The sequence below is a fragment of the Anabrus simplex genome, chromosome 6 (genome assembly GCF_040414725.1).
Source record: "Anabrus simplex isolate iqAnaSimp1 chromosome 6, ASM4041472v1, whole genome shotgun sequence".
Lineage (NCBI taxonomy): Eukaryota > Metazoa > Arthropoda > Insecta > Orthoptera > Tettigoniidae > Anabrus > Anabrus simplex.
Window position 1 is genome coordinate 12,786,568 of NC_090270.1, and position 23,546 is coordinate 12,810,113.

The following is a 23,546-nucleotide window of genomic DNA, read 5'->3' on the forward strand; positions in this document are numbered from 1 at the left end:
TCAATAAGAAAATATGCAAATAAAAAAAATAAAAAAAAGGTAATAACCAAATTTCAGTCAGGGATGCCATATAGCAGGTGTAATAAAATCCAATTCTCAAACTTGTAAGAATGGTAGAAGAGACTACTACAAACAGTTTGGTTAAATGATAATTGTGAATTGTACTTTCGACAGATGCTCTCATGAAGTCAAAGTTGTGGCATCCAAGCTTGCCATAACTCTTCTAAGCAATCACAACTCTTAAACGAACAGCATAAAGTTTAAACACTTTAAACTTTGTGAATTGGTGAGAAAATTGTAGAGCAAGTGGTTAAAGGATCACTTTCTCAAGAGACATTTATTGTTTCCATCTATTTGAACTCATTTTCTACTGGTCTACAGTATGGCTGATATTGACAGTGATGAAATAGATGTTGATTCCCATAGGGAACTTGAAATATTTGTCCCGAATGAGTACATTTATAATACCAATATTGGACTTCCAGCTAACTCATTCCTGGTTGCTAGCGTTTCGCCCCAGCATGGCTAGTGCATACCACGGAGGCCACGAGACTAAGTCTAGCACACAGGGGCGAAACGCTAGCAACCAGGAATGAGTTATGTCCAATATCGGACAAACTATTACAGTGGTATTGCAAGATCATACAGAACACACATTCTGATGTTTTCAAGAAAGAAGGGATTGTTTTTACAATTAGCTTTACGTTGCACCGCAAAGATAGGTCTTATGGGGTAGGAGTGTGAAGGAAGCACTGTGGCCTTAGCAATTGCCTGGTGTGAAAATCGACAATGATGGAAAGCATCCTCAGGGCTGCCGCTATCTTCCAAATCGTACTGTCACTTGCTGGGTAATCTGTCAATGCTGAGAAAGAGATTGAATGGTAATGTTGCCATATTCGCAGGAACAATACAGCAATTTGTACAGAGAACTGTGTTTGTAAAAGCAATATGGTGATGTTACTGATTTACAGATCTATTGCAGGAAACTACTACTTCAGTTAGACGTTTCCCAGAATAAGGAGTTAATGCCCTTCTTTTTACAAACTGTTCTGTGTTCCAAATTATTTGTTTGGATTTGATTATTTTGTGTACCTAGAGGTATTTTCATTTTAGTTCCGTATTTCCAATTATATATGTTTTAGAAATAAACACTTTTTCCCTCCCATTACTGAATTTGGTTTCAGAACACAACCTGTAAGACTTTCCACTCCACAATTCACTTTACTTTGCTGAGAAACATTATGGCCTAAGACTAAATCAGATGAATTTGCACCACTCACCTGTACCATGGACAGATGCTCTCATCCAGCGGATCTTTAAGACCGAGCCCTGTCAAACCCGAACACGGCATGAATGTTAGATCTTTCTGAGGGTTGAAGCCAAGTTTACGAAGATACGGAAGAATTTTGTCTCGACATTCATTGTAACGCTCCTCCGACCATTCCACAGTTGGGTCGTCCATCTTGTTAACTAGAACAACAAGATGCTTAACTCCTGCAGTCTTCGCTAACATGGCGTGTTCTCGAGTCTGACCACCTCGGTCGAACCCTGTCTCGAACTCTCCTTTACGTGCTGATATCACCTAAAACAGAGAGCAGCATTTCATCTCGATCAAAGAACAGCTGTGGACACAGAGTCTTTATTTTAAAGTTGTACAAGGTAGGTGCACTGATAATTGAATGGTGACCTCACCACTTGAAGCCTCACACCAGTGAAATAATGTTAATGTATGAGACTGATAAATGAGACCACCTTAAAAATGCTACAATGAATTAAGTCACCTTAGTGACTCCCACAAGAGTTATCTGCAGCCTCAAGCCGGTGATAGAATGCTAACCCTAGAACTGCGGACCGTCTTTCTGGAAGATGAAGCACTGTTTCGTCAAGAGCAATCATCTTCCTGAGAGACGGTATCATTCTTCCTGCGTAGGTTTATAATTACTCACCAGATGGCACAAATATAGATACCAGCAGAATATTTATACTTTTATCTTCACTTTTGAAAGTCACTGACAAACGAACAGCAACCTGGAGAAATTTCTTTAGCTGTAGAAGTGAAAGTACTTTCATATGTTTATAGAATCAAGATGGCAGTCCCGCTTTGTTGACGATTCTGAAATCAAGCGGTGATTTTCGAAGATCTTAGTGACAGTAGTGAAAGTGAGAGCAAAGTGCAAGGTGCCTCGGAAGTAATGGGAAATTCCGATAATCAGAATGATGTTCAAGTCGGTGCAGGTTATGTTGTCATTGGCAGTACGTCAATATTTGAAGAGACAGCGAAGAGATAAGTGTGAACTGTTGTTGATATTTGTATGCATTGTTATAAAGACTTTCATCACAACACAGGAAAGTGAAATTGACCGAAGAAAACCAAGATAACCTGTAGGTTCAAAATTCGTGAGAAGAACCCAAAATCCGTTTCGAAGAAAAATAGAGTTTTTCTTAGGATTCCAAATAAAAAGTGGAGAACTGTGGGGAAATATGAAAGAACATACTTGTACGTTTCCGAATACAGTGTTTCAGAAATAAATTACCTACCAGAAATTCTTCTGTTAGAGCAAAATATTTCAACCTTTGTTCAAAAAATTTTATAAATGTATTTTAGGATAGTTGGAATTTCTGATAATATTTTTTGTTATTTCTATTATCTTCATTGTAAATGAGAGAATAATTATGCTAAGACTGAAAGGTGATCAGAAAGATTTAGAAATAATTCAAGCTTATATGCCAACCAGTCAACACCCAGAAGAGGAGGCAGAGGAATGTTATGACATGACCAAATAGAAGAGATTAGTGGAAGAGAAATTAAGAATGCAGTTGTTGGAGAAGGACGTGAAGACAAAATAGTTGGGAAATATGGGCTTGGAGTTAGAAATGACAGAGGCCAGATTTTAGTTGATTTCTGTAAAAGAAACGACACTGTTATTGGCAATACATTGTTTGAAAACTGTAAAAGACTGAGGTATACTTGGACATCTAGTATTAGTAATGAAAGGTACCAAATAGACTATATTATGATACAACAGAGATATAGGAATGGCTTAAAAAATGTAAAATGCTATCCAGGAGCAGACATATGTTCTGATCACAACCTAGTTGTTGCAGAACTGTGCATTAAATTAAAAAGAGTTAGGATAAGTACGAGCAATGAAGTGATATGCCTGGAAAATTTGAAAGAAAACAAAAATGTTGTAGAGTTGGAAGAGAGGCTTGTTGAAAGATTACAAACTGAGAATGAGGTCAACTGTGTTAATGAAAAATGGGAGAGATTTAGAAACAATTTTAACACGTTGGGTGCCACGTGACGCCATATGGTGGCACACAGTTCTTGAAATCAGAGTTGGCGTGATGCCATATGGCAGCACAGTAGAGTTTCAGGTGATGCGCCATAGATAATTAGCTGTGACATCTATGCACGTAAAATTGGTACTACGTGAAGAGCAAACTTCAGGGTCTATTCCAGCTATGTATTTTTCTTGTGTGCCACCATGTGGCGCCACAGTATTCTTCCGAAGTCACTGACTGGCCAGTGGTTCTTGTCTCAGGTGAAAGCGCGCCATTCATTGTTTATTCCTCGTTTACGTACGTATTATCACTCATTTTGTATACTTGTGCAAAAATATAAAAAATGGAAGATATTGGTAATAATCTTAGTAGAAATGGTAAGCGACTTGCAAAGAAGGGAATTAGTGTCGTGGATATTTGTGAATTACTGATGCATTCCGATGGAGAGGAAGATGTAAGTGTTGATGGCAGTGAATATAACGCTAGTGATGATGAGTGCAGTGACAACATGACGGATGTATGGAGTGATGCGGAAGACGATTGGTGATACTGATAGTGATATAGGTGGGGACGGTGCCGGTGCAAATGGTGCAGACAATCATGTGAACAATGATGTCTGGGGTCCTTGTGTAGGGGCACAGAAAGATATTCCGTTTACCAGCCAGGAGCATCTAAATCTTCAAAATGATACTTCTACAGCCACACCATACGAGTTTTACCGACTGTTCCTAACAGACAACTGGTACTACAAACTAATATCAATGCAAATCAAACACTAACGTCTATGCATATTAAGCGGTCTAATCGTTTGAAGGAGATACTACAAAGGAGGAAATTAAAGTTTTTATAGGTTTGAGATTGTGGATGGGTCTTGTAAGAATGCCTACATTATCAAATTACTGGAAATAGTGTAGCTGGTAAGGCAATGCCAAGTCAGTTACTACTTCAATTCTGGCACTTTAGTCCCAACGATGCTTCAGCTGGAAAGTTGCACAAGATTCAGCCACTGTTAGATATAATGCATATGAACTTCAAGAGTGTCAAAACTCCAGGTGAAAACCCTGTAGTTGATGAATCAGTGATTCTGTGGAGGGGTCGTTTATCATTCTGGCAATTTATGCCTGGTAAGGGACACAGGTACGGTGTGCGACGACAAGGGCTACACCTACAAAACCAAAGTGTATGCTGGTAAAGGTACCTTGAATGCTCAGAATACATTGAATATGGCTACTCAAGTTGTAATGCAACTTATGGACCCGTATCTGGACAGTGGTCGCTTTCTCTGCACCGACAATTATTACTCATCAATTGAGTAAGCTGAGGTGCTACTGGATTGTAAGACACATTTTATTGGCACACTTAGGAAAAATCAAAAAGGTTTACCAAAGGATGTTGTAAATGCAAAGCTTAAAAAGGGAGAACTCATTGCAATGGAGAATGGAAATGGATTGACAGTGATGAAGTGGAGAGATCAGAGGGACGTGCTGATTATGTCAACCAAATGTTCTAATGATGTAATTGCTACAGACAAAAAGAACAGGAAACACGAAGATGTGGTTAAACCGAAAACGGTAATAACGTACAATAAAATGAAAGGAGGAATAGATATTGCAGATACAATTTCTTCGTATCACACTGCAATGAGCAAAAACCATCCGATGGTAGCACAACGTTGCAGATGACGTTCTTTTTGGTACTGCCGTTGTAAATGCACTGCTTCTGTACAATAAGACGCGTTACTGGACATCGGAAAATGTCTCTTGCGGAGTTTCGAAGGAACGTGGTCAACACTCTACTTTGTCTAACTAACGACCCTGTTAGACGTACTCCTAAGAGAGAGAACCACTACCTTGGGGAAGCCAACAAGACGGAAGGACAGAAAAGTACCAGGTAAGTGTTATCAAGTTCAACATTACTGCACTTTCGAAGGATGTCAATACTAATTATAAAATTATTTTTTATTTCATCCTTTCAATATTGCAGGAAAGCTCGAGATCGGTGTCGAAGCTGCTATCAGCAACTAAGCAATGTCATGGGCAGAAAGGTGCCCTGACACACCTTTCCTTTGTCTGAAGTGCTCTGAATCATTTCACAACAAAGAGTGACTGAAGGTTAATTGTTGTTTAAAGACTAATGCTTATGTTGCAATGCGAGTGTCACTGCCTGCCAATCGTGCCGAGACTCATATTTTCATTGTTTCGAGTTATCAGAAAACTGTTCACAACAATATTTAATGTAATACAAGTAGTTGTTTTGCATTATACTAGGTTTTCATAAATATTGTGTTAATCTGAATTAGCAAATAAATCTCCCGTATTTGAAATTCGTATTGCACATTCCATGTCAAAAAAAATTATGTTATTTTATCTTTCGTAAAACTTGATGTGTCACCATATGGCGTCACACACGACCTTGGTATGGTGAGAAATAATTTACTTAGTACATCATATAAATACATCCCAATATTATATAAACAGCCTACAATGCGTACAATTGCTTTGGCACCAGCGGAATACTATTCAAAAACATGTCTGGCACCAGTGGAATAGTGTGCTACAATCGGCTCGGCACTCAACGTGTTAAGGAGACAGCAAAAGAAGTTCTGGGAACAAAACGGAGGAGGAAAATAAGAAAGGAATGTTGGACAAAATGGAAGAAAGGAGAAAATGGAAAAATGTAAACACTCAAGAAGGAAGAAAGATGTATAGAAAATTAAATAATGAATTAAGAAGGTAGACTGAACATGCTAAAGAAAAACATGGAGTGGAGTGGAGAGAGAGAGAGAGAGAGAGAGAGAAGACTGATCAAGGAATTATATTACAACCAAACAGCAAGAGTGAGAATAAGAGGAGAATTAACAGAAGAAAACAGACTGGGGAGAGGTGTCAGACAGGGTTGCTGTTTATCACCAACTTTGTTTAATATTTACTTGGAGGAAATTATTTGTGAATGCTTGGATGGTAAAAGAGGTGTCAATGTTGCAGGTAAGAGAAATGAATGTATAAGATTTGCTGATGATATGGCAGTAATAGCTGAAAATGTGAAGGACCTCCACAAAATGCTAAGAGAATTAAACAAAAAGTGTGAAGAGTATGGAATGAGCATAAACAAAAAGAAAACCAAATTCATGATACTTGGAGGTAAAGGTGAAAAAGTGACAATCAAGATAGGGGAAGAAATTATTGACAGATGAATAAGTTTAAGACTCTTGGAAGTATTGTGACCAAAGACCTTCACTCTACAACAGACATAAAAGCTTGAATTGCCTTAGCCAAGGAAAGCTTCAAAAAGAAGAAAAAAACTGTTTTGTGCCCTGCTAGAGAAAGATCCGAGGAAGAGACTTGCAAGGTGTTATGTATGGAGTATAGGTCTATATAATGGTGAAACATGGACATTAAGGAAGAACAGAGAAGAATAGAGGCATTTGAGATGTGGATTTGGCAAAGAATTTAAGGAGTAAAGTGGGAAGATAAAATATCAATGAGGAAGTAATGAAGAGAGTGGGAGAAGTGAGGAGCATGCTGACCATAATCCACAATAGGAAGAAAAATGGGATAAGGCATAATCTACTACGAGTAGCAATTGAAGGGATGATAAAAGGAAAACGAGGAAGAGGAAAGAGACAATATCAGTTATTAGACAGCATTAGAAAAAGTAAGGAAGATTATGCACAAGTGAAGAAAAGGACACACAATCGAGAGATATGGAGGTCACAGCAATGATTGGACTTGCTGGACGACAGAACAACCTATGACGACGATTATCTTCATGTAGATCAGTCTTTCAGCTTTTTATTGGTGTATAATATGGATCTATTAGGATTAATATGTGGTTACATGCATGGTGCATATTGAGGAAATTAACTGCAGCAGTTCTAGTTCTTCAGTTTATCGTTGAGGGTTGGATTCAAACTCAACTGCTTCAGGAGCAGTGTCCTGGAGTGTGAGACTCTCCCACGCAGCCTCGAATGCTATGTTGAACAGGAGGATTGTGGGGGGATGGGAATATTGGAAGGGATAGACAAGGAAGAGGGAAGAAAGCAGCCATGGTCTTAAGTTAGGTACCATCCTGGCATTTGCCTGGAGGAGAACCACTTCGAGGATGGCTGAGGTCTCTACCGAGTGGAACCCGTACCACTTTTCAAATTTCGTGGCAGAGCCTCCAGGGATGGCATACTAACCACTACACCACAGAGGTGTCTAAAGGCAATGTTCCCTTGTTTCATTTCATAATAGGAACCATAATGAACCTCAGCCTTTCTTCTCCAAGATTTTCCTTGCCAGCAGATTGGTAAGAAATGTATTATCTCTCTATCATTAGCATAAATTCTCTCTTCCCTTGAAAATCTTGCAAACCACTTCTGATTTGTTTTCAATCCATTCGTCTCCAGACTCATATCTCAAATTATTCCAGTCGTTTCGAATCCTGATCTCTGATTGTCCAAGATTCACACCCACACAATAGCACACTCCATACAAAAGAAATAAAACATTTCTTCCTAACTCCAAAATCTAAATTTGCACCGACTGAAAGATTTGTTATTACTAAACTTCTGTTTGGCAAGCGCTATTCGCCTTTGGATCTCTTTGCAGCACCTGTTGTCATTGGTAATGAGGCTTCCTAGATAAGGGAAACTGGTGACTTGTTCCACTATCTTGGTCTTCTTAACATTACTGTTTAAGCATGAATCTGACAATGCTGATGACTACGGCAAGGCATTTCATGATTTTGCATCTTTTTTGTATGAAGGTCGAAACACACACGTGTTTCATGCATTGACTGATTAAATAAGTCAATTTCTTAGAGCGTTTCCATTTACACGAGATAGTTGGAGCAATTTTAGGTCATTTTTAATTGTTTTCTGGTAAGTGTTATATTTTGTTATATTAGGATATTTAATTAATATTATTTATATTTAGAATACTCATCTATTATGTTTAACTTAGACAAATAACTTGCTCAAGAAAGAAAGTAGACTTGCAACGTAACCTGCTGCCATTAGTTTTCAAGGAAAGAGTATTTTCAACTCTATTACACTTACAAGAAAACAAACCATAAGCAGTACCTGCTTCCCCTATATGTAAGACGCATAATGGACTCTCCCAAGCTGGGCATTGCTCCTTATCTTCAGCTAGACAAGAAGGAAGTCAGTCGCCCGCGTGCTGAGAGTCGAGTGAGTTCTTCGTTGACAAGTACTGTGAGATGCCCAGAGTTAAAGGAAGTGCAATTGTTAAATTAAAACAATTTGTTACACAATATGGAGAAAATATTTTACCACTGATGGGAAAATATTATTTTGCAAAGTGTGTGATGTGAGAGTTTCAGCAGAAAAGAAGTTTACAGCTGAACAACATGTGTCACGAGAAAAACAAACCTGGTGTGCAACAACTTGAAGATAAAAGAAACCGTGGCTTACACCAGACACTACTGGGTGAATCTTCAACATTTTCTCCGTTTTGTGAAAAACTGTACAGCATTTTTATGCGCTGATATTCCATTGAACAAATTGAACCATCAAAAGCTGCGTACATTCTTAGAAGAGGAGACTGGAAAATCTATACCAGATCCCAGAACGTTAAGAAGAATCTACGTTGGAAGGTGCTATGACAAAACATTACAAGAATTAAGGATAAGGGTAGGAGACGGAAACATCGGGTATGCATAGATGAAACAACAGACAGTATGTGACAATATATAGCAAACGTTATTGTAGGCGTTCTGGAAGCAGGGAATGCTGGAGAACCATTTCTACTACATGGTGAGCAATTGGACAAAGCTAAGTGGTCAACAATTAGCAAACTGTTTGACCAGTCTTTGAGGCTATTTTGGCCCGATGGTATTCGGAATGACAATGTGTTGCTTTTAATAACGGATGCAGCACCCTACATGGTAAAGGCTGCAAATTCGTTACGTGCGCTCTTCTCGAAAATGGTGCATGTCACGTGCCTAGCCCATGCGTTACATCGGACCACGGACGAGGTACGACAATTTTCCTGAAGTTGACAAGTTAATTGGGTGCAGTTATCAGACTGTGCCTCATAAATGGCTTCTGATAAATTTCACCTGCATACACCCCAGCATCATTGGGTAGGGTCTGACACATCCCACTCTGACGAGTCTAAGAAAAAATGCTGGTTAATAGAGCAAACGCCTGAAAAGCCATACATCTAATTTTTGATCTGATTTTTGATATGCTCTATTGGTGGAAAAATATCTAATTCCCTCCATGGGAATTTAGAATTTCCATAAAGAAAGTGTTTTTAAAAGCCCCATCTAGAGTTTTAGCATACAAAACAGAAGCTCCTGAAATTCCCTTGACCTTTTCACTTGTTTTGACTAAATGGGGAACGTGGATTGAGGCTTGTTGTTATTACTGCGAGAACTTTAAAGTTGTAAAGAAAGGGGTCAATTCTTTCGAGAAAACTGAGGCTGGATCAACAAAAACGGTGCAGGAACTCTTGGTTGACAAATTGCAGGTACACTTTCCTACATAAAAGCAAATCTCGGATCCCTTCCTAAAGCAGTAAGTGCCCTAGAAAAATCCCAAGTGCCACTAGTTGTAAATGATCTGAATTGTGTGTGTGGTAAAGTGGGTGAAGTTGTATCCGTGAAATTGAATAAGGTGTTGCAAAAGAACAGTGGGTATAAAACTTTGTGTTCTATTGGCAAAGCATTGTCGGGTGAAAATTTTTCTCTTACCGACCTTGAATTGTATCCAGGAGATATTGCTTGTTTTCAGTATGCACCAATTGTTTCAGCTGAGGTAGAGAGAAGCTTCTCCATGTACAAATCGTTACTTGCAGACAAAAGGTTTTCATTGTGCATTTCAATTGGAATTTATTGTAAACAGCCACTGAAGTTTGTTTTCTAAAATATTGTTTGACACCTATTTGCTAGGAAAGTATTTTAAGAATATGCCTGTTCTAAAATATTTCATAATTTTTTTTCACCAGGGGTGGTAAAGTGGTATTTACTTTGTTAGTAACAAGAATCATTTAAACTTAATGCACTGTCATCCATTAAAATTACTCTCAAATCAGCTAATTGTTTCTTAAAGGATTAACAAATAAGTGATTAACGAATAATTTATCGGTCATTTTTTTCAAATTTTGTGTCATATTTTAACCAGTTTTAGGTCATAAGTGCATTTTCTTGCTTTTGTCATTAAATGCCTTGCCCTACTGATGACAATACATTCAGCATCTTGGATAGGGTCTGCTGCAATTGCTATGCCATTTACTTTTACTCCTATGGTATTTGTCTTAAAACTTATTTATGGCTTCTTCAAAAAAGGCATCGTAACAGAGCAGCCCTTCCTTTCCTGCTGTCTGGATACTTCTTCCGATACCTACCATATTGGTCTGTCGCAGTATCAGTTTGTCCCGACTTTACAATAACTATGAACGCTACATAGGTGTTCCTATCCATCTGCAACCTCCTTCCTAATGTCGTTCAGAGAGCTAAGACGGCTTCTCTTTCCCATCCCTGTTCTAAAGCCGAACCAGTCCTGATCAATGTGTAAATTTGTTATTTATCCAATTTTTTATTATTGATGGTAGTATTTTGGATGTACGAGAGAGCAGAGTTATGGTTCTGTGATCAGAACATTCTACACCACTTCCCTTATTTTTGGTATCATAACTGTTTTGCATTTGATGAAGGCTTCTGGAATTTCATCATCATACCACCGGTATAACATGGCATATAGAAGTTCTTTCAATTTCTCTCCCATATTCTCCAGGTTATGTTATCGGGATTGGTAGCTTTATTTTCATGTAATTGCTGAAGTGCTGATTCAAACTCCCTCCTTACAATTGTAGGACCTTTATCATCTTCCTTACTTCATGCTCTGGTTCAATCTCTCTTAGATCATTCAGTATATTTCCTCCTTCATACAGCTGTTTAAGGCATTCCTTCCACCATGCACTGATATCATTATCTATTAATATTTTCTCATTTTTATCTCTTACTACGGAGCTTTTCGTTTTAGATTTCCGATTTAATATTTTACTGCTCCTATATCCTCTGTCCATCCTTCCTTCAACAATATATTTTCTGATATTCTCACTTTCTTCGACCTCTTTCGCTCTTCTACAGAGAGTTGTAATTTGATTTTTGACTTTTCTGTATTGTTTTTGGTTTTCTGTGGTGTTCCCTCTCCTTTACTGATTTCTCTTTACTATCCGATCCGATATTTCTCTGGTAATCCACGGATTTCTTCATTCCAGTCTTCTCGTTCCCTATGATTCATGAGCAGGCCTTCTTTTATATGAAGGGAGTTCAATATATAATACAGGTTGGTTTTATTAAGGATTCAAATACACCAGTTATTCGCCAATCCTTTTGCTACAATACCAATACAATCTCTGTCCTTACGCCACTGTAATGTGAGGGCCTGTATGCCTGCGTGGTACCAATGGACTGGTCAATGTCGGAGCCAACGTCGTGCTGCACCCATAACTTCCTCATCATCCACGTAGTGCTTCCCACTGAATGCGTCCTTCATTGGGCCAAACAGATGGAAGTCAGAAGGTGCACTGTAGGGTGGATGAGTTTTGTGAGCACAGACTTGTGTGAGGTCTTGCGTTAATGTGGAAAAGGAGAAGTTCGCATACATTTTTGTGGCTACGAACATGCTCAAGTCGCTTCTTCAATTTCCTTAGAGTCGCACAATACACTTCAGAGTTGATCGTTTCACCACGAGGGAGAACATTGAATAAAATATTCAGCGTCTCAAAAGACCACAGCCATGACTACCAGATGAGGGTACGGTTTTCCACTTTTTCTTCATGGGAGAGTTGGTGTGGCGCCACTTCATGGATTGCCGTTTTGTTTCTGCTTCGAAGTGATGAATCCATGTTTCATCGCCTGTTACAATGTTTGACAAGAAATTGTCACCTTCAGCCTCATAACGAGCAAGCAATTCTGCACAGATGTTTCTTCTTTGCTCTTTATGGTCTTCTGTTAGGTTACAAGTATTGAAAGTATTGAATAGGTGGTCTTTTATTAAATTATCCTTGATATCTACGCCTTCTGTTAGGTGTCGAGGAGCCCAGCGAGAACAAAGCTTTGTATACTCCAACTGGTAGATAAGCGTGTCAGCAGTACCAACACAGATGTCAAGTTCAGCAGCGAGGTGTTTGACCGTGATCTGTCGATCAACTCGAATAAGTATCCGCACGTTCCAACTTTGCAGGCTCACGGCTGTGTGCGGCTGACCGGCACGAGGGAGATCAGACAGATTTGCTCGACCTTGTTTCGATGACAAAACATGCCTCGCCCAATGACTCACCATCCTTTTGTCCGCTGCCAGGTCTCCGTAGACATTGAATATCTGTGATGACCTGAAACTTGATAACTGCTCTGTTTGAAGATAAAAATTTCATTGTTCCGTATTGAAATTATTAACATTAAAAATTAAATAATTGAAGTTCAACCAATTCAATACATGAAAGAAAGAAATGTAGTAATTACATTCTTATTTAAATGGGACCGGTTTCGACCTTAGTCCAGGTCATCGTCAGCCGTAAAAACAAGTAGGCGAAATCACACAATGTTTATGAATATTGGAGAAATGGGTCAGTTTTCCACTCTGTCAGGCACAAAGTCACAACACTATCAAATAATATATGAAGATTATAAATAAATCTATTCGTCTGCGACTTCAAGTTTATTTATAATCTTCATATATTATTTGATAGTGTTGTGACTTTGTGCCTGACAGAGTGGAAAACTGACCCATTTCTCCAATATTCATAAACATTGTGTGATTTCGCCTACTTGTTTTTACGGCTGACGATGACCTGGACTAAGGTCGAAACCGGTCCCATTTAAATAAGAATGTAATTACTACATTTCTTTCTTTCATGTATTGAATTGGTTGAACTTCAATTATTTAATTTTTAATGCTCTGTTTGATACGCACCTCCATTACAGGCTAGTTATAGCGCTGCCAACCATTGGAAATTAATAAAAATCTACAACATAAAGCTGGAATATTCAAAGATGTTAAAAAAAAAATTCCAATTTTCAAAACCAAAATTGGCCGAGAAATAAAATGTGTTGCATTATATATATTGAATACCCCTTGTAGTAACCCATTTCAATTCTTCATTTCCTTTGGTCAATTTGTTTTTTCTATACATAAACCTCCATAGTTTGATGGTCTCTTGGTTTGGATAAATCTGAAGATTATGCTTTTCGATGATATGATTCTTTTCAGTTGGGTACCGCATTTGGCCATGACTAGGCAAGGGTCACTGTCAAGGTAGCTGTCACTCATTTGGACTTGATTGCGATACCTTCTCTTGACAACAGGCTGCGTAATGGAACGCCAAATAACGTGTTTATCACAATCATATTGTATTGATCAGCTGGCTATTGGCTTTACGTCGCACCGACACAGATAGGTCTTACGGCGACGATGGCACAGGAAAGGCCTAGGACTGGGAAGGAAGCGGCCGTGACCTTAGTAAAGGTACAGCCCCAGCATTTGCTTGGTGTGAAAATGGGAAACCACGGAATGCGGATGATGTTATTCTCTATAGAGTGATAAATAAGTTACAAGATTGTGAGCAACTGCAACGTGACCTCGAAAATGTTGTGAGATCGACAGCAGGCAATGGTATGTTGATAAACGGGGTTAAAAGTCAGGTTGTGAGTTTTACAAGTATGAAAAGTCCTCTCAGTTTTAATTACTGCATTGATGGGGTGAAAGTTCCTTTTGGGGATCATTGTAAGTATCTAGGTGTTAATATAAGGAAAGATCTTCATTGGGGTAATCACATAAATGGGATTGTAAATAAAGGGTACAGATCTCTGCACATGGTTATGAGGGTGTTTAGGGGTTGTAGTAAGGATGCAAAGGAGAGGGCATGTAAGTCTCTGGTAAGACCCCAACTAGAGTAGGGTTCCAGTGTATGGGACCCTCACCAGGATTACCTGATTCAAGAACTGGAAAAAATCCAAAGAAAAGCAGCTCGATTTGTTCTGGGTGATTTCCGACAAAAGAGTAGCGTTACAAAAATGTTGCAATGTTTGGGTTGGGAAGAATTGAGAGAAAGAAGAACAGCTGCTCGACTAAGTGGTATGTTCCTGGCTGTCAGCGGAGAGATGGCGTGGAATGACATTAGTAGACGAATAAGTTTGAATGGCGTTTATAAAAGTAGGAAAGATCACAATATGAAGATAAAGTTGGAATTCAAGAGGACAAACTGGGGCAAATATTCATTTATAGGAAGGGGAGTTAGGGATTGGAATAACTTACCAAGAGAGATGTTCAATAAATTTCCAATTTCTTTGAAATCATTTAGGAAAAGGCTAGGAAAACAACAAATAGGGAATCTGCCACCTGGGCGACTGCCCTAAATGCAGATCAGTATTGATTGCTTGATTGATTGAACCATCTTCAGGGCTGTCGACAGTGGGGTTCGAACCCACTATCTCCCGAATACTGGACACTGGCCGCACTTAAGCGACTGCAGCTATCGAGCTCGGTATTGTATTGATCAACAGAAGTCTAGTATGCTCTCCTCTAGTGTGTTCCTGACACCTAGTCCCCAGTTCCTTCTCGATCTGGTTACATTCCAACAACAGCATTGAAATCTCCCATGATTATTACGGTATCTCATTCCTTTGTCAGATTCCATATTTCATCTTCGTCCGAGCTGTTTGATGGTGGAAATTACATTTGAACCTGGAATTTGGTTTGATTGTTGTAACTAGAATCCTCTCAATAACGTGATAGTTGTTAATCACGTTTCTTGCTCAGTTAGCAGTCCTACTCCACTCCACTATACATAATTCTAAAGTAATCACTATCCTGGCCATCTTATTTCACACAGACATAGAATATTTAGTTCTCTTTCATTCATGACAATTTCAGCTTCTTCCACTTTTCCTGCTTCCAGAAGCGTTCTCACATTCCAAGTTCCAATTTTCATTGACTCGATATTGCGAGGATTTAGCTTAATGACGACCTGGGAAGCCTCGTTCCTTTCCCTGCCGGATCTTGGGTCCCATGCCTCAATGATCAGTAAAGGCAACATCGTGTATGGTTACTTAACTTAGGATTAAGTAGTATAGTGGCTTTCCATTGCCTTCTGCGCGTAAATGAGACCACCCCTAACCTGGGGAACGGACGCCTTCTATAGCCGCCCCTAACTTGGAGAACAGATGCCACAAGGACTGTTTTTCATGATTTACTCCACTAGGTTTTTCTGCTCTCTTAGCTGTTGCCTTTAAGACTGTTGACCAGATTTCACCTGTAACCCTGGCAAGGTGCTACAGTACCAGCAGGGCCAACTGGTCTTACTCCTCTATCACTCACCATTTGTGAAGTTACCTTACAAAATTGAACCAGAGTTATCTGCAGCCTCGGACTGGTGATAGAACGTTAATATGTGGGACTGATAAATGGAGTACCTTATTGAGTTATCTGCAGCGTCAGGCTGGTGATGGAACGTTAATATGTGAGACTGATAAATGGAGTACCTTATTGAGTTATGTGCAGCCTCGGACTGGTGATAGAACGTTAATATGTGGGACTGATAAGTGAAGTACCTTATTGAGTTATGTGCAGCCTCGGACTGGTGATAGAACGTTAATATGTGGGACTGATAAATGGAGTACCTTATTGAGTTATCTGCAGCCTCGGACTGGTGATAGAACGTTCATATGTGGGACTGATAAATGGAGTACCTTATTGAGTTATCTGCAGCCTCGGACTGGTGATAGAACGTTCATATGTGGGACTGATAAATGGAGTACCTTATTGAGTTATCTGCAGCCTCGGACTGGTGATAGAACGTTAATATGTGGGAATGATAAATGGAGTACCTTATTGAGTTATGTGCAGCCTCGGACTGGTGATAGAACGTTAATATGTGGGACTGATAAATGGAGTACCTTATTGAGTTATCTGCAGCCTCGGACTGGTGATAGAACGTTAATATGTGGGACTGATAAGTGAAGTACCTTATTGAGTTATCTGCAGCCTCAGGCTGGTGATAGAACGTTAATATGTGGGACTGATAAGTGAAGTACCTTATTGAGTTATCTGCAGCCTCGGACTGGTGATAGAACGTTAATATGTGGGACTGATAAGTGAAGTACCTTATTGAGTTATCTGCAGCCTCAGGCTGGTGACAATATTAATATTTGGGACTGATAAATGGAGTACCTTATTGAGTTATGTGCAGCCTCGGACTGGTGATAGAACGTTAATATGTGGGACTGATAAATGGAGTACCTTATTGAGTTATCTGCAGCCTCAGGCTGGTGATAGAACGTTAATATGTGGGACTGATAAATGGAGTACCTTATTGAGTTATCTGCAGCCTCGGACTGGTGATAGAACGTTAATATGTGGGACTGATAAGTGAAGTACCTTATTGAGTTATCTGCAGCCTCAGGCTGGTGATAGAACGTTAATATGTGGGACTGATAAATGGAGTACCTTATTGAGTTATGTGCAGCCTCGGACTGGTGATAGAACGTTAATATGTGGGACGGATAAGTGAAGTACCTTATTGAGTTATGTGCAGCCTCAGGCTGGTGATAGAACGTTAATATGTGGGACTGATAAATGGAGTACCTTATTGAGTTATCTGCAGCCTCGGACTGGTGATAGAACGTTAATATGTGGGACTGATAAGTGAAGTACCTTATTGAGTTATCTGCAGCCTCAGGCTGGTGATAGAACGTTAATATGTGGGACTGATAAATGGAGTACCTTATTGAGTTATCTGCAGCCTCGGACTGGTGATAGAACGTTAATATGTGGGACTGATAAGTGAAGTACCTTATTGAGTTATCTGCAGCCTCAGGCTGGTGATAGAACGTTAATATGTGGGACTGATAAATGGAGTACCTTATTGAGTTATCTGCAGCCTCGGACTGGTGATAGAACGTTAATATGTGGGACTGATAAATGGAGTACCTTATTGAGTTATCTGCAGCCTCGGACTGGTGATAGAACGTTAATATGTGGGACTGATAAGTGAAGTACCTTATTGAGTTATCTGCAGCCTCAGGCTGGTGATAGAACGTTAATATGTGGGACTGATAAATGGAGTACCTTATTGAGTTATCTGCAGCCTCGGACTGGTGATAGAACGTTAATATGTGGGACTGATAAATGGAGTACCTTATTGAGTTATCTGCAGCCTCGGACTGGTGATAGAACGTTAATATGTGGGACGGATAAGTGAAGTACCTTATTGAGTTATCTGCAGCCTCGGACTGGTGATAGAACGTTAATATGTGGGACTGATAAATGGAGTACCTTATTGAGTTATCTGCAGCCTCGGACTGGTGATAGAACGTTAATATGTGGGACTGATAAATGGAGTACCTTATTGAGTTATCTGCAGCCTCGGACTGGTGATAGAACGTTAATATGTGGGACGGATAAGTGAAGTACCTTATTGAGTTATCTGCAGCCTCGGACTGGTGATAGAACGTTAATATGTGGGACTGATAAGTGAAGTACCTTATTGAGTTATCTGCAGCCTCAGGCTGGTGACAATATTAATATTTGGGACTGATAAGTGAAGTACGTTACTGACTTATCTGCAGCCTCAGGCTGGTGATCGAATGTTAATAAGGCACTTCATTTATCAGTCCCAGTTCCACAGGACCGTGTCATTTGTGGAATAAAGTTGTGGAATAAATTATAAATGATACACAAGGAAAAGTTGTTGGCGCAGACAGACACGAGAAGGGTAAATACAATTCAAGATGGCCGCGGAAGTAGAAGAACGGCTCGAGAAAGCTCTTCAAACTTTAATGAGTCACGGACGTGAACAGTTATCTGAAACGAGGCATCAAGGAAGACATACACAAAGCGGCGAACCTCATTAGAATATGCTTTGCATCAATGAAAGATATGCTAAACGACAGTACAAAGACAAATACCATATCACTCGCTGAAGTTAGGAAATGCCAAACACAAACCCAACTCCTAAAGAAAAGGACAGCCGTTGTGTGGGACAAATGACGCCATCTGTTGGTGTAACGCATAAAATTACAAGCATCAACCAACAGCTAGCAACACCTGGCGGAATGAAAATAAACAGGAAGCACCATATGAATGCATCTCACAAGGAAGAAGACAGCCTCTGCAGGGGACAAGTAGCGTCGCCTGTTGGCGAAACGTACGAACCCACAAGCAGCAACAACTACCGGAATGAAGAAGAATAGCGACGGCATGCCAGTTGGCACAAACTAGCGAACGAGACTCTACCGATGCCATCTACAGAAGAAATGCAGGAAATTACAAGACTGAATCAACATGTACCTGACACTCCAAAACCAGACTGGCAAGGAAGCACCCTTGGAAACAATAGCATAGCCATAGAGCGGCCGAAATCACAATACGCCGGTCACCAAAGAAATCGAGGGCAGAATCACAGAAATGATAAACTTACGGATTCAAGCAACGATAGGGGAGTTCTCAAAGAATATTATTAGCACAATAAAAGAAGAAATAAAATGTGAAATGAGCGCCACAGGCAAAGAATCTGGCCCGTCACTAAGTGAACAAGGAATAATCAGGGGAGAATCACCAAGCAGAGAAAAATCAGAACAGGTAGAAGTGAGGAAAAAAAGAAGAGTGGAGAAGAAGAAAGCGAATCACTGCATGGAGAACAACAGATGGAATCAGCTACCATTAATAAACCACCATTCTACTCGGAAATAGCAAGAAGACCAAGAAATAGAGAGCAGGAAATAAAGGTAACAAAGCCAATTGAGACCTGCGTGCTGAAACAGGGCGAACGAAAAATGTGGATCTACGTGGATAAACTGCACCGAGTACAAGACAGGAAGATGTAACAATGTTTCTAAAGGAAAATGGAATCTCTGGAGAAATCTGCTGCGAACAACTGGAAACTAAAGGCACAAAGCATTTAGAGTGGGGATAGCCTTTCAACAAAAAGAGAAGAAAGGAGGTATATTTTTCGCCACCAAGAGACATCAGGAGCACAACTTACAAAACACCAGTAATAATAAGGACTATATAAGACTAATGACATGGAATGTAGAAGACCTGAAATGTGTAATCACCATGACCCTCCTGCTCACCTTCCACAGAAACATCAGCACAGAAGACATCAACATCAAGAGCTTCTATGGAATCCACTCACTAGCCAAGAAGGGAGACAGAGGACGACCGTCAGGAGGACTAAGCTGCTTCATAAAACCACATCTATAACCCATCAGCCTAATCGATCGTATGGATAACACTCTAAGGGTGGCGTGCACCATCTTGGAGTAAATTACTACAGAAGTAGCGTTTACGAAAGAACTCCATACTACAGAAGTAAATTACAACGGGAGTTATTTACTCCAGAAGTAACGTCGGAGAGTTGAAGTACAATTTACTCTTTTAGTTACTACTATAGAAGTAGCGTTCGTTACTCGCGGAGTAGTGTTGTTTTTGTGTATCTTCTTTAAAGAAATCTAAATGAATAACGTTATGTGCGATAGAAAACGGGGGGGAAAAACGTAAGCAAAAAATATAAATGCTTGTTAATAGAGATAATGACGATCTATGCAAAGGATATAGGGTGTAAGAAACACAACATAAAGATGCTGGATAAGAAAAGAAATTCATGGAAAGCCGTGAGAGAAGAATTCAATGCTTCGAGTGCCGGAAAACGCAGTAAAGAGCAAGTTACGATTCTGTAGAAGGACTTAAAAGCGAAGGCGGAAGCATAGCAGAAAGTCATAGACACGCGGGAAAAATTAAAACATCGTGGTTTCTTCATACAGATCACCTACATCCACAGTGAATATTTCCCATTTTCACACCAGGCAAATGCTGGGTCCGTACCTTAAGGTCACGACCGCTTCCCAATCCCTAGGCCTTTCCTACCCTATCGCTGCCATAAGACCTATCTGTGCCGGTACGACGTTAAGCAAATTGGAAAAAAAAGATAAATACCTCTTCCAATTTCTGAAAAGTTCACTGTTGTCACCGAGAGGGCAAAAAATGGAATATGCGTGCAGTCACAGTCAACTGCACCCACGATGTGTGGAAACCTGAAACGTGAAGAATATCCTTTTATTTTCCGAACAATAATCATCATTTGCAGGCGTACCTCCCTCTCAGCCTCAACTAGTGCTTTAACCACGCGATGAAAGATACGGCCAGCAGTTGTGACGTAAACGTTGATTAGATCACCGGCAACTGTACTGAAATGTTCCGGTATGAAACTCTCGTAGGGCACACAAAAACTGTAATTTGAGAGATACAACAAAATTAAGACAGGAATTCAGCTGTAAATGATCTCACATCATATGGCTCTCGCCTTTCACGCACTGTAGGCCTACGCACTATTACATTTCCCGTCGTTTTCTGCTTCGAGATCATCAATATAATCTAAGGAATCCATAAACACATTTGAAACGTCTTTCCTCTCATTTACGGCATGATATTATCAGTAGTCAACAAGTCTAAGCTTACTCCATGCACGACATGTGAGTAAATTCTAACCTATATTCGTGCGTTATTTACTTCTTTAGTAATATACTACAAGATGGTGCTCTTCAGCATTTTACTCTTGTAGTAATTTAGTCCAGGAGTATCTGAAAGGACTAAAATATTTCAGAAGTAATTTACTCTCGTATGGAAGTCGCCGAATGCTGACTTCAAGAGTACTTTACTACGGAAGTAGAACTTACTCTACCGGGCGAGTTGGCCGTGTGCGTAGAGGCGCGCGGCTGTGAGCTTGCATCCGGGAGATAGTAGGGTTGAATCCCACTATTGGCAGCCCTGAAAATGGTTTTCCATGGTTTCCCATTTTCACACCAGGCAAATGCTGGGGCTGTACCTTAATTAAGGCCACGGCCGCTTCCTTCCAACTCCTAGCCTTTCCTATCCCATCGTCGCCATAAGACCTATCTGTGTCGCGACGTAAAGCCCCTAGCAAAAAAAAAACTTACTCTTGGTTGGTGCACGCCACCCTAACAGTATTTAAAGTTAAACATTTCATTGTTCCATATTGAAGAATATTACAGTTAAAATTGATAAAAAGATTCAACCTATTCAATACAAAAGAATAAGAAATGTAGTGAATTACATTCTTATTTAATAATAAGTAGAAGTGGTACCGGTTTCGATCCTAGTCCAGGTCATCATCAGCCGATTAAAACATGAAAAACAATGCATAGGAAAAGGAGATAAAAGATCAAGTACACTATGGATCAGTAGAAGAGGCGATATAAAAATGAATGGGGGTAGACACTGTAAAATTCAGAAGAAGTAAAATGTAAGTCACTTAAAAGAAAACAGTGCGTAATTTTCTGAGCGGCAGTATGGCACACGCAGTGTTAGGCAAAGTCTTATAATGTTTATGAATTGCGGAGAACGGTTAAATGAGCTAGTTTTTAAACACTGTCATGCACAAAGTCATATCATAATCGAACACATACGAAGATCCATAATTGTGCAGGAGTTGAAGATGAGTAGATCTATTGAAGTGACTTGCCAGCTCCCGGTGATCAGCGCGATATATTTAACATCAGGCACTGTGGTTTCAAACGCCAAAGTAAAATGGAGAATAGCTTGATGACCCAGTAATTTTCTTTGGTTGCGAAAGTAAGTATATAAATACAAATAATTCAATATAATTAGGAGCACAATTACCTATTCACGTGCCAACATCTCAATGAATCAATATGGTTTCACCCCAGGCAGAACAACACTCCATGCTATTCAAGGCGTCATGCAAGAAATAACAACGACCACCCCACTGTACGCTATCTTCATAGACTACTCCAAAGCATTCGACAGCATCAACAGGAAGATACTCATCCACAAACTAGAGAATGTACTAAGTAGATCAAGCTATGAACTAGAAATAATCAAATCAATTCTAAACGCTATCTATGTGGCAATATATGATGGCACATCGATGTCGAAGGAGATCACCAAAACAGGAGGAGTCCTACAAGGAGACCCGATGAACCCAATTCTCGGCGGACATCGACCAGGTCATAGTCACACGAGACATTGAACTGTTCATGTACGCAGATGACATGGCCATCCTCTCCAGGAGTTTAGAAAACCGACAAACTACCATGGAGAACTTCAGGAAATGGGCACTGGAAAACTCAATGGAAATAAACAGCTCAAAGATGAAATTTATGAAAGTCAGGAGATGAGGCAGAGTATCAAAGAGGGACCATCTCACATGCGGTGGATCAACATTAGAATTCGTACCCAGCTTTAAATACCTGGGAGTAAACAAAATCATTCATAAGATTAAATTCCAACCCAAAACCAAATTAACAAAATTAGAAAAACCCAAGAAAGATTATACGCCTTATTTAACTTTAACAATACACACTTATACACCATAACTTATGTTTTTAAAAAGTACAACCTGAAAATAGCATTTAAAACCACGCACAATAGCACCAACATTATACATAACGCCAGGACAGTTAACAACAATAAATACAACCAATCAGGAGTTTACCGTATTAAATACAACAATTGCGAAACAAGTTATATTGGATGTACAGGCAGAAACTTCATAATCCGCTACAATGAACATTTAAACGCAATAAAACATAACCACTTTTCATCAATACGTCAGCATATGGAAGAATTCAAACACAGGTTTACAGACATCGAGAATGATATGAAAATATTAAACATAAATTGAAGACATGCCCGGAAAACCCTGCCTGCGCTGCCATCTATTGTTGGATACGAGAGCTATCATTTGTGATATAGGGCTATCTTCCAGGGATCATATTAGATTAAATACAAAAGGCGAATGTTGTTGCATTTCTGGATTTGCTCAATTTGTAATGTCTAGAACGGGCTAACCCACTGCTGCTGCAGTGGGCGAATGTCTCAAGTAATTCAACAGAAAAAACATATGGTTATCCTCAGGTAAACTTGCATTTTTTACTTTTATTATGTACCACTAGGTAAAGCAGTAAATTCACATTAATGGAAATTTTGCAGGGTTTTACAATACAACCCAAGTTTTTAAAATTAAATACCACATTTTACTTATTAAAGGTGGACAAAAGAGGACGTCACATAAATCGTCCAAGTAAATGCAGCGATGAAGACCTGGAATTTGCTCGAGCTCACACCAGCAGTTTCCTTGCTCAGTCCAGTCACTATCTGGTACTCAGACATACATTTTTACCAGGCGATTTTTTTAAGAATTTGTTTTACATCGCACCGACACAGATAGGACTTATGGTGACAATGGGATAGGAAAGGGCTAAGAGTGGGA

At 39.6% G+C, this 23,546-nt stretch overlaps 1 protein-coding gene across 2 annotated transcripts in view; it reads right to left on the bottom strand.

The window, feature by feature from the left end:
• The window catches only part of eRF3 (eukaryotic translation release factor 3), a 191,573-nt gene that overhangs the window by 81,286 nt on the left and 86,741 nt on the right, over window positions 1–23,546 (bottom strand). For both annotated transcript variants that reach the window (XM_067149636.2, XM_067149635.2), the window contains exon 5: window positions 1,281–1,582. In XM_067149636.2, the coding sequence (XP_067005737.1) occupies window positions 1,281–1,582 (302 nt within the window). The remainder of the gene's footprint in view (window positions 1–1,280; window positions 1,583–23,546) is intronic.